Source organism: Leucopleurus acutus (assembly GCF_964270905.1).
Source record: "Leucopleurus acutus genome assembly, chromosome: 2".
NCBI classification, from domain to species: Eukaryota; Metazoa; Chordata; class Mammalia; order Artiodactyla; family Delphinidae; genus Leucopleurus; species Leucopleurus acutus.
This window is the reverse complement of record NC_139143.1, coordinates 85576338-85592785: the sequence shown is the minus strand read 5'-3', so window position 1 is coordinate 85592785 and position 16448 is coordinate 85576338. Positions and strand designations below refer to the sequence as shown.

At 41.4% G+C, this 16448-nt stretch overlaps 1 protein-coding gene across 3 annotated transcripts in view; it reads right to left on the bottom strand.

Moving 5' to 3' along the window:
- Window positions 1-16448, bottom strand: part of OTUD7B (OTU deubiquitinase 7B) — a 55056-nt gene that overhangs the window by 21177 nt on the left and 17431 nt on the right. For all 3 annotated transcript variants that reach the window (XM_082862822.1, XM_082862821.1, XM_082862820.1), the window contains exon 2: window positions 3210-3359. In XM_082862822.1, coding sequence (XP_082718948.1) covers window positions 3210-3294 — 85 coding nt within the window. In that variant the 5' untranslated portion in view covers window positions 3295-3359. The remainder of the gene's footprint in view (window positions 1-3209; window positions 3360-16448) is intronic.

Below are 16448 nucleotides of genomic sequence, written 5' to 3'. Positions count from 1 at the left end.
TTGTCACCACCTTAATTCAATTCCTATATCACCTAGTGTCCCACCTCCAATCTACTCTAAAGGATCCCATGAGATTAATCTTTCTACAGCACAATTCTGATCATTTCAGTTCCATAATCAAATTTTTAGTGGCTTACCACTACCTACAGGATAAAGTTTAGCCTCCGTTGTCTGACGTTCAAGGCTTTCTATGACCTAGCTTACTTTTCTAACCTTTCCTCTGTGCTTCAACTTCCCTGGCTATGAAAGTGGAGGTGATACCACATAGGACTGTTAAGAAGATTAAATTAACTGAAAGCACTTAAAACAGTGCTTGGCACACAGGAAGTGTTATATATGTATTTACTGCCATTGCTGTTATGCTTCTTGTTATAATTATAATTCTCCAGTTAAGCTGTATTAATCATCCATGCCAGATGAATTTATTTCTGAGCCATTAGATTCACCACTTGCTCCAACTCCCTTTGCTCACTCTACACTCTGCGTCAGTCATACTGGCCTCTTTGCTGTTCCCAGAAATGTGCTAAGCCTGCTCCCACCTACAGCCTTTCCACCAACTATTCCCACTGCCTAGAAGGCTCCTTCTCCAATATATCTACACAATTCCTCATCTCCTTCAGATATTTGCTCAAATGTCACACTCTTAAAAACGCCTACCCTGACTACCCAACTAAAAATCACAACCTACCTCATCATTCCCCTTACCATTTTCCACAGCACCTAACACCTTATACTATGTACTTTACAACTTACTTGGTTATCATGTTTATTGTTTATTGACTATCTCTCAGGCTAGAATGTAAGGGCAGAGATTTTTGCTTGTTTTGTTTTGTTCAAGCATCTAGCACCTAGTACATAATAGGTACTCAATAAATATTTGTTAAAGAATGGAGGACTTTTGTTCTGAACCAATGAATGAATAAATGATTTGTCTTGAGCACTGGATAGTTATCTCCAACTGTCTGCTAAAGTCCTTAAAATCAGGTCCTCCTAACAGTCAACATGTCTAAAACTGAACGTCCATCATCTTCCCTCCTAAAGCCTGCTTCTTCTCCTTCTTCTATAGTCCCTAAATCAGTAATGGCATCACAACCCCTCCAGGCCAGAAACTACAGTCATTTCAGCTCTTCACCATTCCTCAGACCCCACTCCTTCTCTTCCCTCACTATCTACTCAGTTCTCAAGGTGGTTTGTACCCTTGAGACATTTCTCAAATCTATTCTTTCTTGTCCATTTTTATTGTCACTACCCCAATTCAGGTCCTCATATTTTCACCTGGTCTTTTGGGAGGGGGCTCCCTAGTCTCTCTACTCTTAGTCCCCTCCCCTCTATAATTTGTTCTTTACACTACAACCAGGGTTAACTTTCAAAGGAAAAAGCAAGAGACAGAGAGATAGAGAGAGAAAATGAGGATCAGATCCTTTGGTTCCCTTTCTAAATTATACCTTAAATCTACCCACTTCTCACTCTGCTGTTGCCACTGTAGCCCAAGTCACCATCACCTCTCACCTGAACTATGGCAACATTCTTAACTGATTTTACCACTTCATCTCTGGCCACCTTCCAATCGGTTCCATATCTTTTATCAGTACACTGTTCAGAAACTCAAACCCAATCATTTCACTCCCCTGATTAAAATCCTTCACCAGCTTCCCACCGAACATACACTGAAATGCACAACCCTTACCATGGCCTACAAAGGCCCCCCATATTCTGCTTCCTGCTTATCTAACCAGCTTCCTCCCACTCTTTCTTGTACTACTCTTCCTACCTCGCTCACTAGCAGTGCCAAACTCTCTCCCACCTCAGGGTCCTTGTATAAGCTACTTTTTTTTACATAAACACTCTGTGCTACATCCCTTTGTCTTGCTACTCCTGTGCATCCTTCTGTGTTCAGTTCACATGTCACTTCTTCAGAAAAAGCCTTTCTGAACTCTATATCCAAATTAGGTTTCTCTCTTAAACTTCCACAGCACCCTCAACTTTTCTTTCATAGTATGAGTGTGTGTGCACATGGGTGTGTGTGAGAGAAAGAGAGACGACATGCAAGCATTAACTTGTAACACACTTGTTAAAAGCCAGACTCTGAAACCAGATGGCCTAGGTTCAAAGCCTACTTAACTTCTTGGACCTCAGTTTTTAAGCTGTAATACTGGGATAATAAAACCTATTTTGCAGAATGGTTGTGAGAATAAAGTAATATATTTCAAGTGCCTCACACATATTGAACACATAGAAGTGTTCAACACATGTTACAAGAGGAAGAGAAGGCATTTGAGTTGAATCCGGAAGGATGAGGAAAATTTCAAGAGAATAACGGAGGAAAGGACACTGCAGACTTAGGAGACAACTTAATATGATCAGGGAAAGGAAACAGGTCAGGCCTGGCTGGAGCACAGGAACTGTGGGAGAAGGTAGTAGGAGATGAAACTGAAAATACAAGTTAAGGGCAAAGCCATACTGAATTATCAAACTAGAATTTAAACCCTGATCTTCCGTTTCCAAACCAACATTATTCTCACAGGTGCCTAAGTAAATGTCATATTGCCACACCTTACTAAGGGCTGACAACCTAGAAAATTACCTATGTGTGCTAAGAACTTGCTCCTTCCCCCACAGGCTCACCTGTTTGCGTCATTATATATTTTCACCAAAAAGCATCTGTTAACTATGACTCCAAACAAAGAATCCTACTGACATGAGGCCAAGCCTAAAGGACCTTAAAATCTAGAACATTCACACTTACGTATACATACAGATATAAGTAAACAAAAGCAGCTAAATGAAAACATTAAATTAATTCACTCTATATAGAATGACCCATACAAGTTAGGGAAGGAAAGACAAAAAACATGAATGATCCCAAATATGAAAATCTAATCATTTATACATAAAAAGGAAGTCTTACAGATCTAAAATTATGGTTTTAGTGGACTAATTATTAGTGGACTAATATCAAATTTCACTTGCATTACCTGAGCTTAAATTGACAGTGGAGAAAGCTACCCAAAAATTCAAGGTGAAAAGGGAATTTTGCATTTTAAAATTATGGTGGGTAATACACAAAGTAGATTATTAGAAGTAACTTAAATGTAAGGCCTACCATACACAAAGTGTCTTTCTGTTCACCTTAAATGTTCCAAATCATCCTAACAATAAATATCACATCTTATTTTCTCTCTTCTCATTCTCCCCCAAAGACTCCTTACCTTCCAGGAGATCTCGGGCCAACCCTGGCTCTGCTCCTGTGGAACGGACAAAATCTGACAGGACAGCATCCATGTCCAGGGTCATGTGATCATTAAGTACTTTCAGGCAGCTGATGTAGGGAGGACATAGATCAAAATTCAGGCCTCCACCTGAGGAGGAAATAAACACATAAGGCCCAAATTACACTGGAACAGGATGATCATAGCCCAATTTCAGCAGCTTCCTAACCAAATGGGGAAACTAACTATCCTAGCTCATTCATTTCAGTAGAATTTATTATAAAGAGTAACACTTAGTTTCCTAATTTCTCATTAACATTAGTTTTTTTCCTTTTATTATATAAGTTTCAGGTGTCTAGCATTACAGTTCAACATCTATAAACACTACAGTGATCACCATCACAAGTCTAGTTACCATCCATTACATACAGTTCACCCACTTCACCTATATTAATTTCTTAACTACTACATTAACCACAAAACCATAATACCACTCCAAATAATGCTCTTCCTCTACCTTTCTAGAGTATTACATTTCTAGCCATCAGTTTGCTTATCCAAACTAATGGAAGGAAGCAGCAGACTACCACCCTGAAGAATTCCCCCCCTGCATTATTCTCTTACATAGCGCCTGTTTATTTCCTTCTTGGCACTTGATATACTCTGAAATTATTTTAGTTGGTTGCTGTCTAGCCTCCTCCTCCAACATAAAAGTTTCTTGAAAGTACAGAGCTTGTGTGTTTTGTCCACTAATGTATCCCCAGCATGTATCCCTTGGCACAGTGCTTGGCACACGGCTCTCAGCAAACATTTTACTGAATGAATGAATACTATACACTGAGTAACTTTAGAGTTGACTAGTACTCTGATGCTAGCTGAGGAAATGGGAGGAGCAAACTGATATCTAAACTTAATCAAAATAGGGACTTCCCTGGCGGTCCAATGGTTAGGACGCTGTGCTTCCACTGCAGGGGGCATGGGTTCGATGCCTGGTTGGGGAACTAAGATCCCACAAGCCGAGCAGCGTGGCCAAAAAAATTTTTAAAAATAAGAATACTCAAAATAAAACAATCTGCGATTATGCAAAGGAGAGTGGAGATCCCAAAGGTTCATAACAAAGGTCAATCTTTGTCCACCAACTTCATGAACCCAGGAAACATGCCTTTCTCCACTCAGGACAAATGACCACCAAGTAAGTTCACCTGAGAAAGATCGCTTCTTTCAGACTTGACTTTGGCAGAAACTATGTCCCTGACCTGTCGGCCTGGCACCAATCCACATTCCTCTGAAGTTAGCAGTCCCAGCGGAGGGAGCAATAACCGACTGAAAAACAACTTCTCACCAAAATCTGCCACTTCAGACAGGTTTACAGTTCTCTGTAAAAGAGGACTTGTTGGTAAAGTCACCAGGCACATACCTGCCCCACCAAACCCACCAGTCCCCTGCTTTGGCGGAATGCCAAAAGTAGAGTTCTCAAAGGCAACAGAGTGGCTCAGATGACTGTCTCTTCAGAAGCATCTCCTTCTAAACAACCTAAACTCTAAGGGTGATTCTCAGGTACTTTTTCATCACACCTTCCCTGACCCCAAGACACAGATTCTTTAGTGGTGTGATCAGATCCTAATTATCTAAATTCCTTAGAAATAGTAAGGCAAATAAAAAGCAGTGATTTGTGGGTTATAAAACCAGTAGGCCACTAACTTAATAACTTCATGTAAAAATTTTTTTTTTTTTGGAGAGAGATGGCAAAATATAAAGTATTCCTTCTTGTACTGTTCCATGAGTACAAGAGGTCCAGGAGCAGAGGGACATGTTTAATTCCTATTCGTGCCGCAACATCTAGCACAGCATCTACATTACTGTCGACAGTCAATAAACGCCTGATGAATAAATGACTAACTGAACCTCCACATCAGCCACCACCAAACCAATCAATTTGAGGCTTAACTAAGAAGATCAGAAATGTGAGAGTGGGACTTCCCTGGTGGCACTGTGGTTAAGAATGCGCCTGCCAATGCAGGGGACACGGGTTCAATCCCTGGTCCGGGAAGTTTCCACATGCCGCCGAGCAACTAAGCCTGTGCACCACAACTACTGAGCCTTCACTCTAGAGCCCGTGAGCCACAACTACTGAGCCTGCAAGCTGCAACTACTGAAGCATGTGCGCCTAAAGCCCATGCTCCACAACAAGAGAAGCCACCGCCGTGAGAAGCCCGCGCACCACAACGAGGAGTAGCCCCCGCTCACCACAACTAGACAGAGCCCGCACCCAGCAATGAAGACCCAACACAGCCCAAAATAAATAAATAAAAACAAAAATAAATTTTAAAAAAAACATAAAAAGAAGAGAAATTCAAGGGTACTTCATCTTTCACATCACCCCACTATTTCTAATGGTCTGTCCCAGTCCCAATCCATCTCTCAAAGTTTTACAAACTCTCCTTTCTAAAGAGACATCAACATACTGACACTTCCACCACCCTCGTATCAGAAGAGTTCTACCTACACTTATATATATTAGCTGGGTGACTTTGGTCAAATTACTTACAGGGTGTCAGTTGCTTCTTGTATATCCTAGACTTGGATTCGATGACTTCTAAGATTCTTCCCAGGTTTAAAAAATGAACTTCTTTAGTTCACTACAGCCTCAGAAACCATGATCCTTACATTCTCTTTTGGTCTGCATATTATCAGTGTCTAATTTACTTCCATTTTAATATCACAACTGTCAGAAAAGACTACCATTACATAAAGAACTTTTGGCCTGAGATACCTCAAATTCAAAATGTTGTTTTTAAACAACTTAGTTCCTCAGATAAAATACTTAACAATTAAATTCCTTCAAAATTCACAGATGAATGAGTGGTTTCCCTTTCCTCTAATACAGACAAGAATTCCTTCTTCAAGCCCATTTTAGTCACTGTCTTAGGTCACAGGGCATGGTAGCAGCCCAAATAACTTAAACACATGAATAATCTAAAACCAAGAGCACAGCTGCAAAATGAATTTCAACCTTCTCTCTTAAAAAAACATGCAAAGGAACTTGGTAAAGCCACTCTAATAACTTACTGAAAGGATGTGGGAAATATACAGTAAGTACACAAATAACAATCAACAAAAAGGTACTCAGCAGAAGAGAGGAGTTGATTAAGCCACAGGCTTATAGGCAATTTCCCAGCCAGCCAGAGGCGTTTGAGTGAGAGAAGCCAATGAAAACCATCGATGTCATGGCATCGTAGACCTCATATGCCAACGTAGTAGGATATTCTTTTAAAAAAATATTTTTAGGGCTTCCCTGGTAGCGCAGTGGCTGAGAGTCCGCCTGCTGATGCGGGGGACGTGGGTTCGTGCCCCGGTCCGGGAGGATCCCACATGCCACGGAGCGGCTGGGCCCGTGAGCCATGGCCACTGAGCCTGAGCGTCCGGAGCCTGTGCTCCGCAGCGGGAGAGGCCACAGCAGTGAGAGGCCCGCATACAGAAAAAAAAAAAAAAAAAAAGTTTTAAAATAATATTTTTTAAAAATAATTTCCAAAAAAAAAAAAGAATTAATTCTGAGTAAGTCATCTGAAAAATAAATAAATAAATAATTTCAAGGTCCAACATTATCTAGAATGACTTGCTCAAAAATTCAAAGCACTAAACCAAACTTCTTGGCAGCCCATTCTTATATTTGATGTCTCCAGGTGCATGCCATGGACTCCACCCTAAGCCCACCCAACAGGTGAGGACTGCAGCTTTTGTTACATCACCACCAACACCTGGCTTGAGCTTCTTAAATTCCAAATGGGAATATCCAAGGCAATGACTAAGACTCATAGTCCTTGACTCAGCACACAGGAAGGAAAAAAAAGAAAACAAAACACTGGCTTTCAAAATGAAACAGAAGAGGTACTCAAATATTTGTTGATTGAATGGTGTTTAGACAAATCTAAACTGGAGTCAAAATCCTCCAACCTTCCAACTGGTGGGACTTTAGCAATTATTTAAACCAATGTCTGCCCCAATGCAAGAATCCTTCTATTACATCTCTGACAGATAAATCATCCAGTGTCCACATGAATACAAGCTCTGATGGAGACTCATTTCTTTGCCACAATGTCCATTTTATTGTTGGACAGCTCTAATTGTTAGAAAATGCTTTTTTAAACTAAATCACCAGCCCCCCCTCTCTCTCACATAATGGTCCTTGATCTCTTCTCTAGAACAATAAAATCTACTCCAGGAATGATGGAATTTTCATGGAAAAGGAACAGATAAAGCATTTCTTTCCATAAAAATGTGTTGTAGGTCAACACTGCAATGTTATCATAAGCCAGCCAGTGCCTTTACAAAATTCTTCCTTATATCAATACTTGCTTTTACCTGTATTCATTCATAAATGTTTATGCTGACCCTACAGTACAAACTCAACAAGTGGAATAAATGAAGTCATGTACCTTGTTCAAAATTCACTTCTGCTGCTATCTTTGCCTCTCATCCCTACTTCCACACTTTCATGCCCTCTTGAAGCGATGACAGCAATCAAGAATAAAAACTAACAAGTTAATATTAAGTAAGCACTTTCAAAAACACTATCTTATTCATTAACAACAAAACCCCTAGAGCAGGCTTATTATTCCCAGTTTACAAGTAGAGAAAGGTATAAGGTTTGAAAAGTCAGGTGGGTTACCCAAAGTCTGAACCCAGATATTTTGAACACATGCTCTCTCTACTGTACCATGCTGCTTCCCTAGGGACTAAGTCATTACTGATTCCCAGAACTGCACTGATTCTTATCCATTCAATTCTTTCACCATAGGAAAGGGCTGTGCCTATCTCTCAGTGTTTATTAATGACTTAGACACCTGCCTTATATTTTCCTCAGTTCAAAGCCTACCACCTTCCTGAGCAATTTCAACACCCACCTGCATAATCCATCCAACATTTCTGCCTTAGAGTTTCATAACCTCATCAAATGCAAAGACCTCCATCTCCACTTCAACAACTCAGTCCTGGACCCTGCCATGCCCTGAAACCATTCCACCTCTAAATCTTCAACTCCTAACATCTTACTCTGTCTACAACCTCATCTCCCTCCAGCTTTCCCTTACTACTAAACCTGCTACCTCACCTCAAGACATCCTCACCTCAGACTAAGACATCCAATTCCTTAACCACCTTATTCATTAATTCAACAACAATTCATGGAGTGCCTACTCTGTGTCAGGCACTACGGTCAGGACTAAGAACACAACCATGAACTAGACATAATCTCTATCCTCACAAAGCTTCCAGTATGGAGGAAAAAACCCACAAAATTTCACAATTATAATCATAATAGGGAAAAATACTGGGGGGAGGGGTGTTATAGCCTATAGGGAGTCAAGAAAAGCTTTCCCAAGAAAGTGACATTACACCTAAGGACTGACGAACGAGTAGGCATTGGAGACAAACTAAGAAAGAAAGAATGCTCTTAGCAGAGGAAACACATATCAATGTTCTGTGGCAAGGAGGAACACAGAAGTGAAAATGGTGCAAAATGAGGATGAAGAAAGGGCCTAGGGCTTCCCTGGTGGCGCAGTGGTTGAGAGTCCGCCTGCCGATGCAGGGGACGCAGGTTCATGCCCTGGTCCAGGAAGATCCCACATGCCGCGGAGCGGCTGGGTCCGTGAGCCATGGCCGCTGAGCCTGCACGTCCGGAGCCTGTGCTCCGCAGTGGGAGAGGCCACAACAGTGAGAGGCCCGCGTACCGGGAAAAAAAAAAAAAAAAAAAAAGGGCCTAGTGGACCCTAATGAAGATTGAGATTTTATCCTAAAAGTAATGAGAAGGCTTTGAAGGGTTGTAGGCAGGGATAGGACATGATCAGATTTAAATCATTAAAAGATCATCCTGGTGGCAGTGGGAATAGTTTGTAGGGAACACAAGTGGATTTAGGGAGACTTGTTTAGAAAACTGCTGGAAAAGAGATGATGGTGAGCTAGACTAGGATGAGAGCGGAGAAGACTGAGAAAAATAGATAGATTCCATTTTGTTCCTTCTTACCTACCTGAACATAAACACAATGAGTGATGACTTTATTTTCCTGTAAAAACCTATCCTTATCCTTCCATTTCATTGGCCCAACCTGGATGGACCCTACATTCAACTTCTCTGCTACTAAATAGGGCTACTGCACAAGACAAGATCACATAATACTACAGAGCAAAGTGACTACAGATATATGGTGTTCCATCTCATTCCTTTCAGTGAAACACTGCAGTCTTTTGCTTGACTTTGGTACCTAACCAGTCTTCTCAGCTACTACCCCACACCTTTGCCATTCTCCCTGAGCCTCCCACCAAAACCTTATTACCTCCCTTACTCCTGGTAGATGACCTTCCCTCTGACTTCACAGAAAAAATAATGAAACGAAGCAAAAGGAGTTCCTTCAGGCTTCCTCCTCTGCCCTACCTGCTGGCTGCTATTCTCTTCTTCCCTGCAAAACTCCTTAAATTAGACTACAGTCACTGATGCTACTTTCTCATCTTATGGTCAGTCCTCGACCTATTAAAATGGGCTTCTATAGAAAGACAACGGCACCACTGTCTTATAGATAAGATCATCACCATCCTCCTTACTGCTTATCCAAAGTATCTCTTTGTAGGGACTTCCCTGGTGGTGCAGTGGTGCTCAAGCCCTGGTCCAGGAAGATCCCACATGCCGTGGAGCAACTAAGCCCATGTGCCACAACTACTGAGCCTGCACTCTAAAGCCCATGAGCCACAAATACTGAGCCCACACTCTAGAGCCCACAAGCCACAACTACTGAGTCCGCGTGCTGCAACTACTGAAGCCCGTGCGCCTAGAGCCCATGCTCCACAACGAGAAGCCACCACAATGAGAAGCCCACACACCGCAACGAAGAGTAGCCCCCACTCAACACAACTAGAGAAAGGCCGTGCGCAGCAAGGAAGACTCAACGCAGCCAAAAATTCATTCATTCATTCATTCATTTTAAAAAATGCATTCACAGTCCCCAACTCTTTCAACTCACCCAGGAATCCCACAGGCACTTCAAGCTCAGCACATTAAAAAAATGAGCCCATTCTCTATCTCTGTCCCCCACCCTTTCAAGCTATTCTTCTTCTGGTATTGCCTATTCTAGCAAGTGGTACCACCATCCCTCCTATCACTCAGGTCACAAGCCTGGGAACCACCCTGGATTTCTCTTGTGCCTTATCCTCGCTCACAAATAGTCCTTTACTATGGTTTACTAATTTTAACCTTAAAAAATTCTCAAATCCATCCAACACCTTCAGATGTTCATAACCTGGACCCCAGTAAGTAGCTTCCTAATTTCTCCCTCTTCCTCTCTCCAGCCACTTTTCACAATGGTTGCTTGTAGAGGCTGATCAATCTAAAATACAAATATGATAGTATTATATCCCACTGCTCTGAATTCTTTATTGGATCCTCAGTGACTAAAGCTTAATATCCAAATTCCTATACATGACAAACGAGGCCCTTCATGATCTAGCTCTACCTAACCCTCCAGCCTTATCTACCTCCCATCATTCCCCTCCTTGTACTGGTAGTTCCCCAAGCATATACTACGTGATTCACATTTCAGTTCCTTTGTGAATGTTGTTCCCTCTGCCTGGAACGACTCCTGGCCTAGCAGGTGAATTCTTGTTTCTTCTTTAAGGCTAACTTAAGTACTACCTCATCTGCAACACCTTCCCTGGCTTCTCAAGTTAAAGTGCCTGCTTCCTCCTTGGTGTTACATCTTGTACTCTACCTCTATCATATTCTTTATCACACTGCACAGTATTTGTGTTTATTTACATGTCTCTCTCCCCACTAAACCATGAGCAATTTGAGGGCAGGAATCTTGTCTTGTTCATCCTGTATTCCTAGCATCCAAGCACCTGGGAGGTACTCAGTTTTTGTTCAGATGAACTGAATTCTACTTGTACAGTATCCCACTACACACACACACACAAAACAGTATTGTCGATAATCAGATAATCAGTGTTGTAAACAGGCAAGTCATCTCAAATTGTTTACAGTGTTGTAAACGCTGCTCATCTCAAATACATTTGCTTAAGATTGTAATATGATCTTATTTGCAACAGATTTCTCTCCCTAAACGTTTAGCTCAGACTAATATTAAAACCAGTCTGCGTGATCTGAGTGCCCAACTACTTAGTAACAGAGAAAAGTGACTTAAAATTAAATACCGACTGTAGATAATACAGCTATGTTAAAATGCGTGAGAAACTACTGACCCTACATTCTCCCATCTACAACATTCCCCAAAGTGTCCACATTCTCACACTATACCCACTCTCCTGGTCCCAGTGATGCATTACAGCTGTGTCTGAGTACTCACCAACTCCTCCCCAAACTCACTGGAAAACCACAACATCCAAGACTGTCAAGAATTTTCAAAGGTCAGCAACTCCTCCACGTCTATGATGTCAGTCCCAAGGAATCCAGACAGGGAGAGAGAGGAGGGACAGAAACCCTTAGACTTTCACACAATTCTTGACTAGGTGGGCGGGAGAGATGAAAGACTGTCTTGGCAGATTGTTTTTAGTTAATATACATCCTTCCAAGTGAAAGAAACAGAATATAACCTTCTTAGAAAAAAAAGAATTGACCGAGTTCCATACTAAAGAGACCTATATATCACTAAATGTTATAACCCAGAGATAATAAGATGGGTCTAAATGGAAGAAAAGAAGGAAAAGAAGTAATATGTGTTACAGTTTTAGACATTGTTTTCATTTAAACTTCCAAACAACTCTTAGAGGTTTGTCTGTATTGTTAACTCCATATTATAGATGGAGATGTTAAAGCTCACAAAGGTTAGATAATCTACCCAAGGTTATACAGTTTTAAAAAGTGGTAGAACCAGAATCTTTATGAGTCCAGCCAATCTGACTCCCAAGACCAGACACTTACACTAAATCACACACAGTCCAGGGAGGAGGACTGAGGAAACACAGGCAGTCCACCATGTGAAAGTCCACCCTCACTGCTTCAACTCCTTTCAACTCCACCTGGAGAGAGAGAATAGGCTCTGGATTCAGACAGATCTAGGTTCAAATCCCTGATCTACTACTAACGGTGGTACAATCATGGGTAAGTAATATGACTGTTCTGTGCCTCTGTTCCTTCATGTTAAATTGGGGGAAATACGTACACTTCAGACCTCTTGTTAGGATTAAATAACTTAAGATATGAAAAGCCTTTAGGGCAGTGCCTAGCACACAGTAAGTCCTCAAAAAATGTCATTTGCTTTCTTGCCTAATTCCCTCCTACGCGCTCTGCCTCACTCCACTGTGTGCCCAACACAGCCTCTGTATCTCTCCTTCAGAAGCTCCCCCTACTTCTCCAAACAAACCCTCCAGTCCTATAACTGTTTCCAAGGCACAGTCTTAACACATACACATTGTACATGCTCTATCACTCCCATTCCAGTGTCTTTCAACTCCTCAAGTCCTCAAGAAAACGTCGTAAAGGGAACTCCCTTAGTTGCATCTTCTACCGGATGGTCCCTCAAAAAAAAGAGCAAAAGAAAAATGTCTGTCCTCTCCTAGAGGTACAGACATAGCTAAATAGCTCCTTCATCCCCAAATCTCCAGGAACAGCAATTTCACACATATTGACCGAAATTCTAATGCCTTAATCTACCAGCCCTATCTCCCCACCTTACTACTCTCCTCATTCCAGATTCAAAGACTCTATAATATTCACCTAATCTCATGCACAATGTCTATTTTTGGATTATTGGAAGGAATAATCCTATTCACCCTGCACAATTCTGAGATGTTTTCTACCTCCACTACAGTGTATACTTGGGGAATGTCTATTTTCTCCCCCAAAAACAAACTCAAGAGAAAAAAACTTAACCCGATCATATAATTTACCACTCCCAAAACAATGCTATTGTGTATACACACCAGTAAGGACTCAAGAATTGGCCCCTGGACTTTATCACTACAACTGGTTTGTGTATGAGTCAGAACAAGATTTAACTATTTCTTTTCAAAGTTTCTAGTTTTTATCAGGCTACAAACAGCAAAATAAATTTCTAAGAGACAAATCCCATAAATAGCCAAATGCTAATATACAAATGAGACAGAAGTTCACAGAGAACTCCTTATGAACTGGTATTTGTCTTTTCAGTGCTACTGATAAAAGGCTCCCTGGATTACAGTTATTTGGGAAATTTAATAATTTGGAAGGCTTGTACAATGGAAGTGACCTTTGGAAAAATAAGGGCAGAGACAGTCACAGAGAAAGTCTATTATTATAATATTGGCACAAGAGTAACTTGAATAGAAACAGAAACCATGTTAATGTTTATTTTTTTTTAGATCCAGACCAGTATGTCTATTTGCCACACACAATGAATTTTTTCTTTTTCCTTTCAGCTAAGGTCAAGGATAGCCCAAGGTTTGATTCTCAGTAAGTTCAACTTTTAAAAGAATAGCCTGTAGGGCTTCCCTGGTGGCACAGTGGTTGAGAGTCCGCCTGCTGATGCAGGGGACATGGGTTCCTGCCCCGGTCCAGGAAGATCCCACATGCCGCGGAGCAGCTGGGCCCCATGAGCCATGGCCGCTGAGCCTGCGCGTCCGGAGCCTGTGCTCCGCAACCAGAGAGGCCACAGCAGTGAGAGGCCCGCGTACCACAAAAAAAAAAAAAAAAAAAAAGAATAGCCTGTAAAAACAAAAGTTCTACTGAGCCCTTAAAAATAGGACTTACCTGGTGGCACAGTGGTTAAGAATCCTCCTGCCAGTGCAGGGGACATGGGTTCAAGCCTGGTCCAGGAAGATCCCACATGCTGCAGAGCAACTAAGCTGGTGTGCCATAACTACTGAGCCTGTGCTCTAGAGCCCACGAGCCACAACTACTGAGCCCACATGCCACAACTACTGAAGCCTGTGCACCTAGAGCCCGTGCTCCTCAACAAGAGAAGCCACCACAAAGTAAAGCCTGTGCACCACAACAAAGAGTAGCCCCTGCTTGCCGCAACTAGAGAAAGCCCGCACAGCAATGAAGACCCAATGCAGCCAAAAATAAAAAATATATAAATACATAAATTTATTTAAAAAAATATTCTCATTACTGAACTTTTTTTTTTTTTTTTGCAGTATGCGGGCCTCTCACTGTTGTGGCCTCTCCCCTTGCGGAGCACAGGCTCCGGACACGCAGGCTCAGTGCCATGCTCATGGGCCTAGCCACTCCGCGGCATGTGGGAACTTCCCGGACCGGGGCACGAACCTGTGTCCCCTGCATCGGCAGGCGGACTCTCAACCACTGCGCCACCAGGGAAGCCCTGAACTTTCGACATGAGAGAAAAATAAATACTACAAATCAACAGAGGCTAGTCTAATAGCAAAACACACTATTTCTCTAGAATCAACCCTCAAATATTCAGTAGCTGACAACCTTCTCTCCCCTTCTTGATTCCTAACTACTGGTCATTTCACTGTCAATTACAGAACTTCCATTCAAGGGAATAAATAGCAGAAGGGAAAAAAATTCCAATTACTATCCTATCTGAGATTAGTTATCCACAGGAAATTAATTCACTTTGTAAATTCCTTCTGATAAATTAACTTCCTTCAGCATACAACTACTAATTTTTATAAAAGCCTCACTTAGAAAATGAAATCTGTGTTTTATAAAATGATATAATTCAGTTCAAAGAAAGACACTTTTTATTACTATTTTTTTTTTTTTAATTCTCCACCTGCAAGTTCCACTGTTCCATCTTTCCTGGCTATATCTAATCCTCATTTGAACTCCTACAGGTACAATATGTGAAAAATTCAGTGGCACTTGCTGTTATCATATATTACCTTATCATATTAGTTGGCCTTCCGGAAATTTACCTCGCCAATTTGACTAACAGTCATTCATTCAAAATTTACCAAGCCGGGTCCACCACAGCCTGGGGATACAAATGAAGAAGAGAAGCCAGAGTCCTACCTTCAAGGCACTCCAGTCTGGTGTGAGAAATCTAAACATGCTTTTAGTGCCCAGGGGGGTAGGAAGAGGTATTAGGAGCAACTAGTTTACCTTGATGGGTTAGGGAAGTTTCTCAAACTTAGTCTTTAGGATGTGTAAGGCTGGAGGACAAGATACATTCTAGGTAGAATTAAGATCCTTGAGCTTGGCACCTCTCTTTTATACTTTTAAAAATTCTAAACAGGCCTAACAAACTGCTTGGCACATAGTAGATGCCCAACAAATATTTGTGGTTCTAAATTATTCATGGTAGTCCATGTGTGTGGTTAACTAAGAGCTCATCTATACCTAAAATAGCCTGGTGAATATTTACGGGTTTCAAATGTCACCATTCACCCCATAGACATGTAAAATAAAGGTCTATATGAACAAATACATTTGTACAGCTGTCTGTTCACTAAGAATAGCTTCTCTTTCGCTGTAATTTTTTGTTTTTAAAGCACTTTCACAAATATGGCCTCATTTAATAACAATTTTAAAAATTATATACCCTTTGAGATTTTTAATCCCCTCTTTTCTGATGGAAAACACATACACAGAGAGAAGCTTACAAAGCTTGAGTGATACCCAGATAGCAAGGAGCTTGGACCTACATATTCTGAATTTGAATACAGGATTCATATCAGTTCTCCAGGGATTTATAGCAAAATGAAATCAGTCTAGCCATGCAAAGTCCACAAGCTGAAGAACTCTTTAATACTTTGCTTTTATAACTACTATCCACATTCACCCACACTGTCTTCTAGCCACCACCACCCTCCCCATCCCCCAGCAATCCTGCCAACACACACCTATTTCTATTTCCAGGTTAGAGTTAAGAAGCAGAAACTCCAACCCAGGGTATCCTGAGCATTATTTGGGTCTCATTCATTTGTATAGGTTGTACCTTTTGTGATAATAATTTCTCTTTTAAAAGCAAGCAAGCCTCTGGTGGCACAGTGGTTAAGAATCCATCTGCCAATGAGGGGGACACGGGTTCGATCCCTGATCCAGGAAGAACCTACATGCCACAGGGCAACTAAGCCCATGCACCACAACTACTGAAGCCCACGTGACTAGAGCCCATGCTCCACAACAAGAGAAGCCACAGCAGCGATAAGTCCACGCAAGGCAACGAAGAGTAGCCCCCGCTCAGCACAACTAGAGAAAGCCTGCGCACAGCAACAAAGACCCAATGCAGCCAAAAATAAATAAATAAACAAACAAACAAATTTATTTTTTAAAAAAAGCAAGCAAGC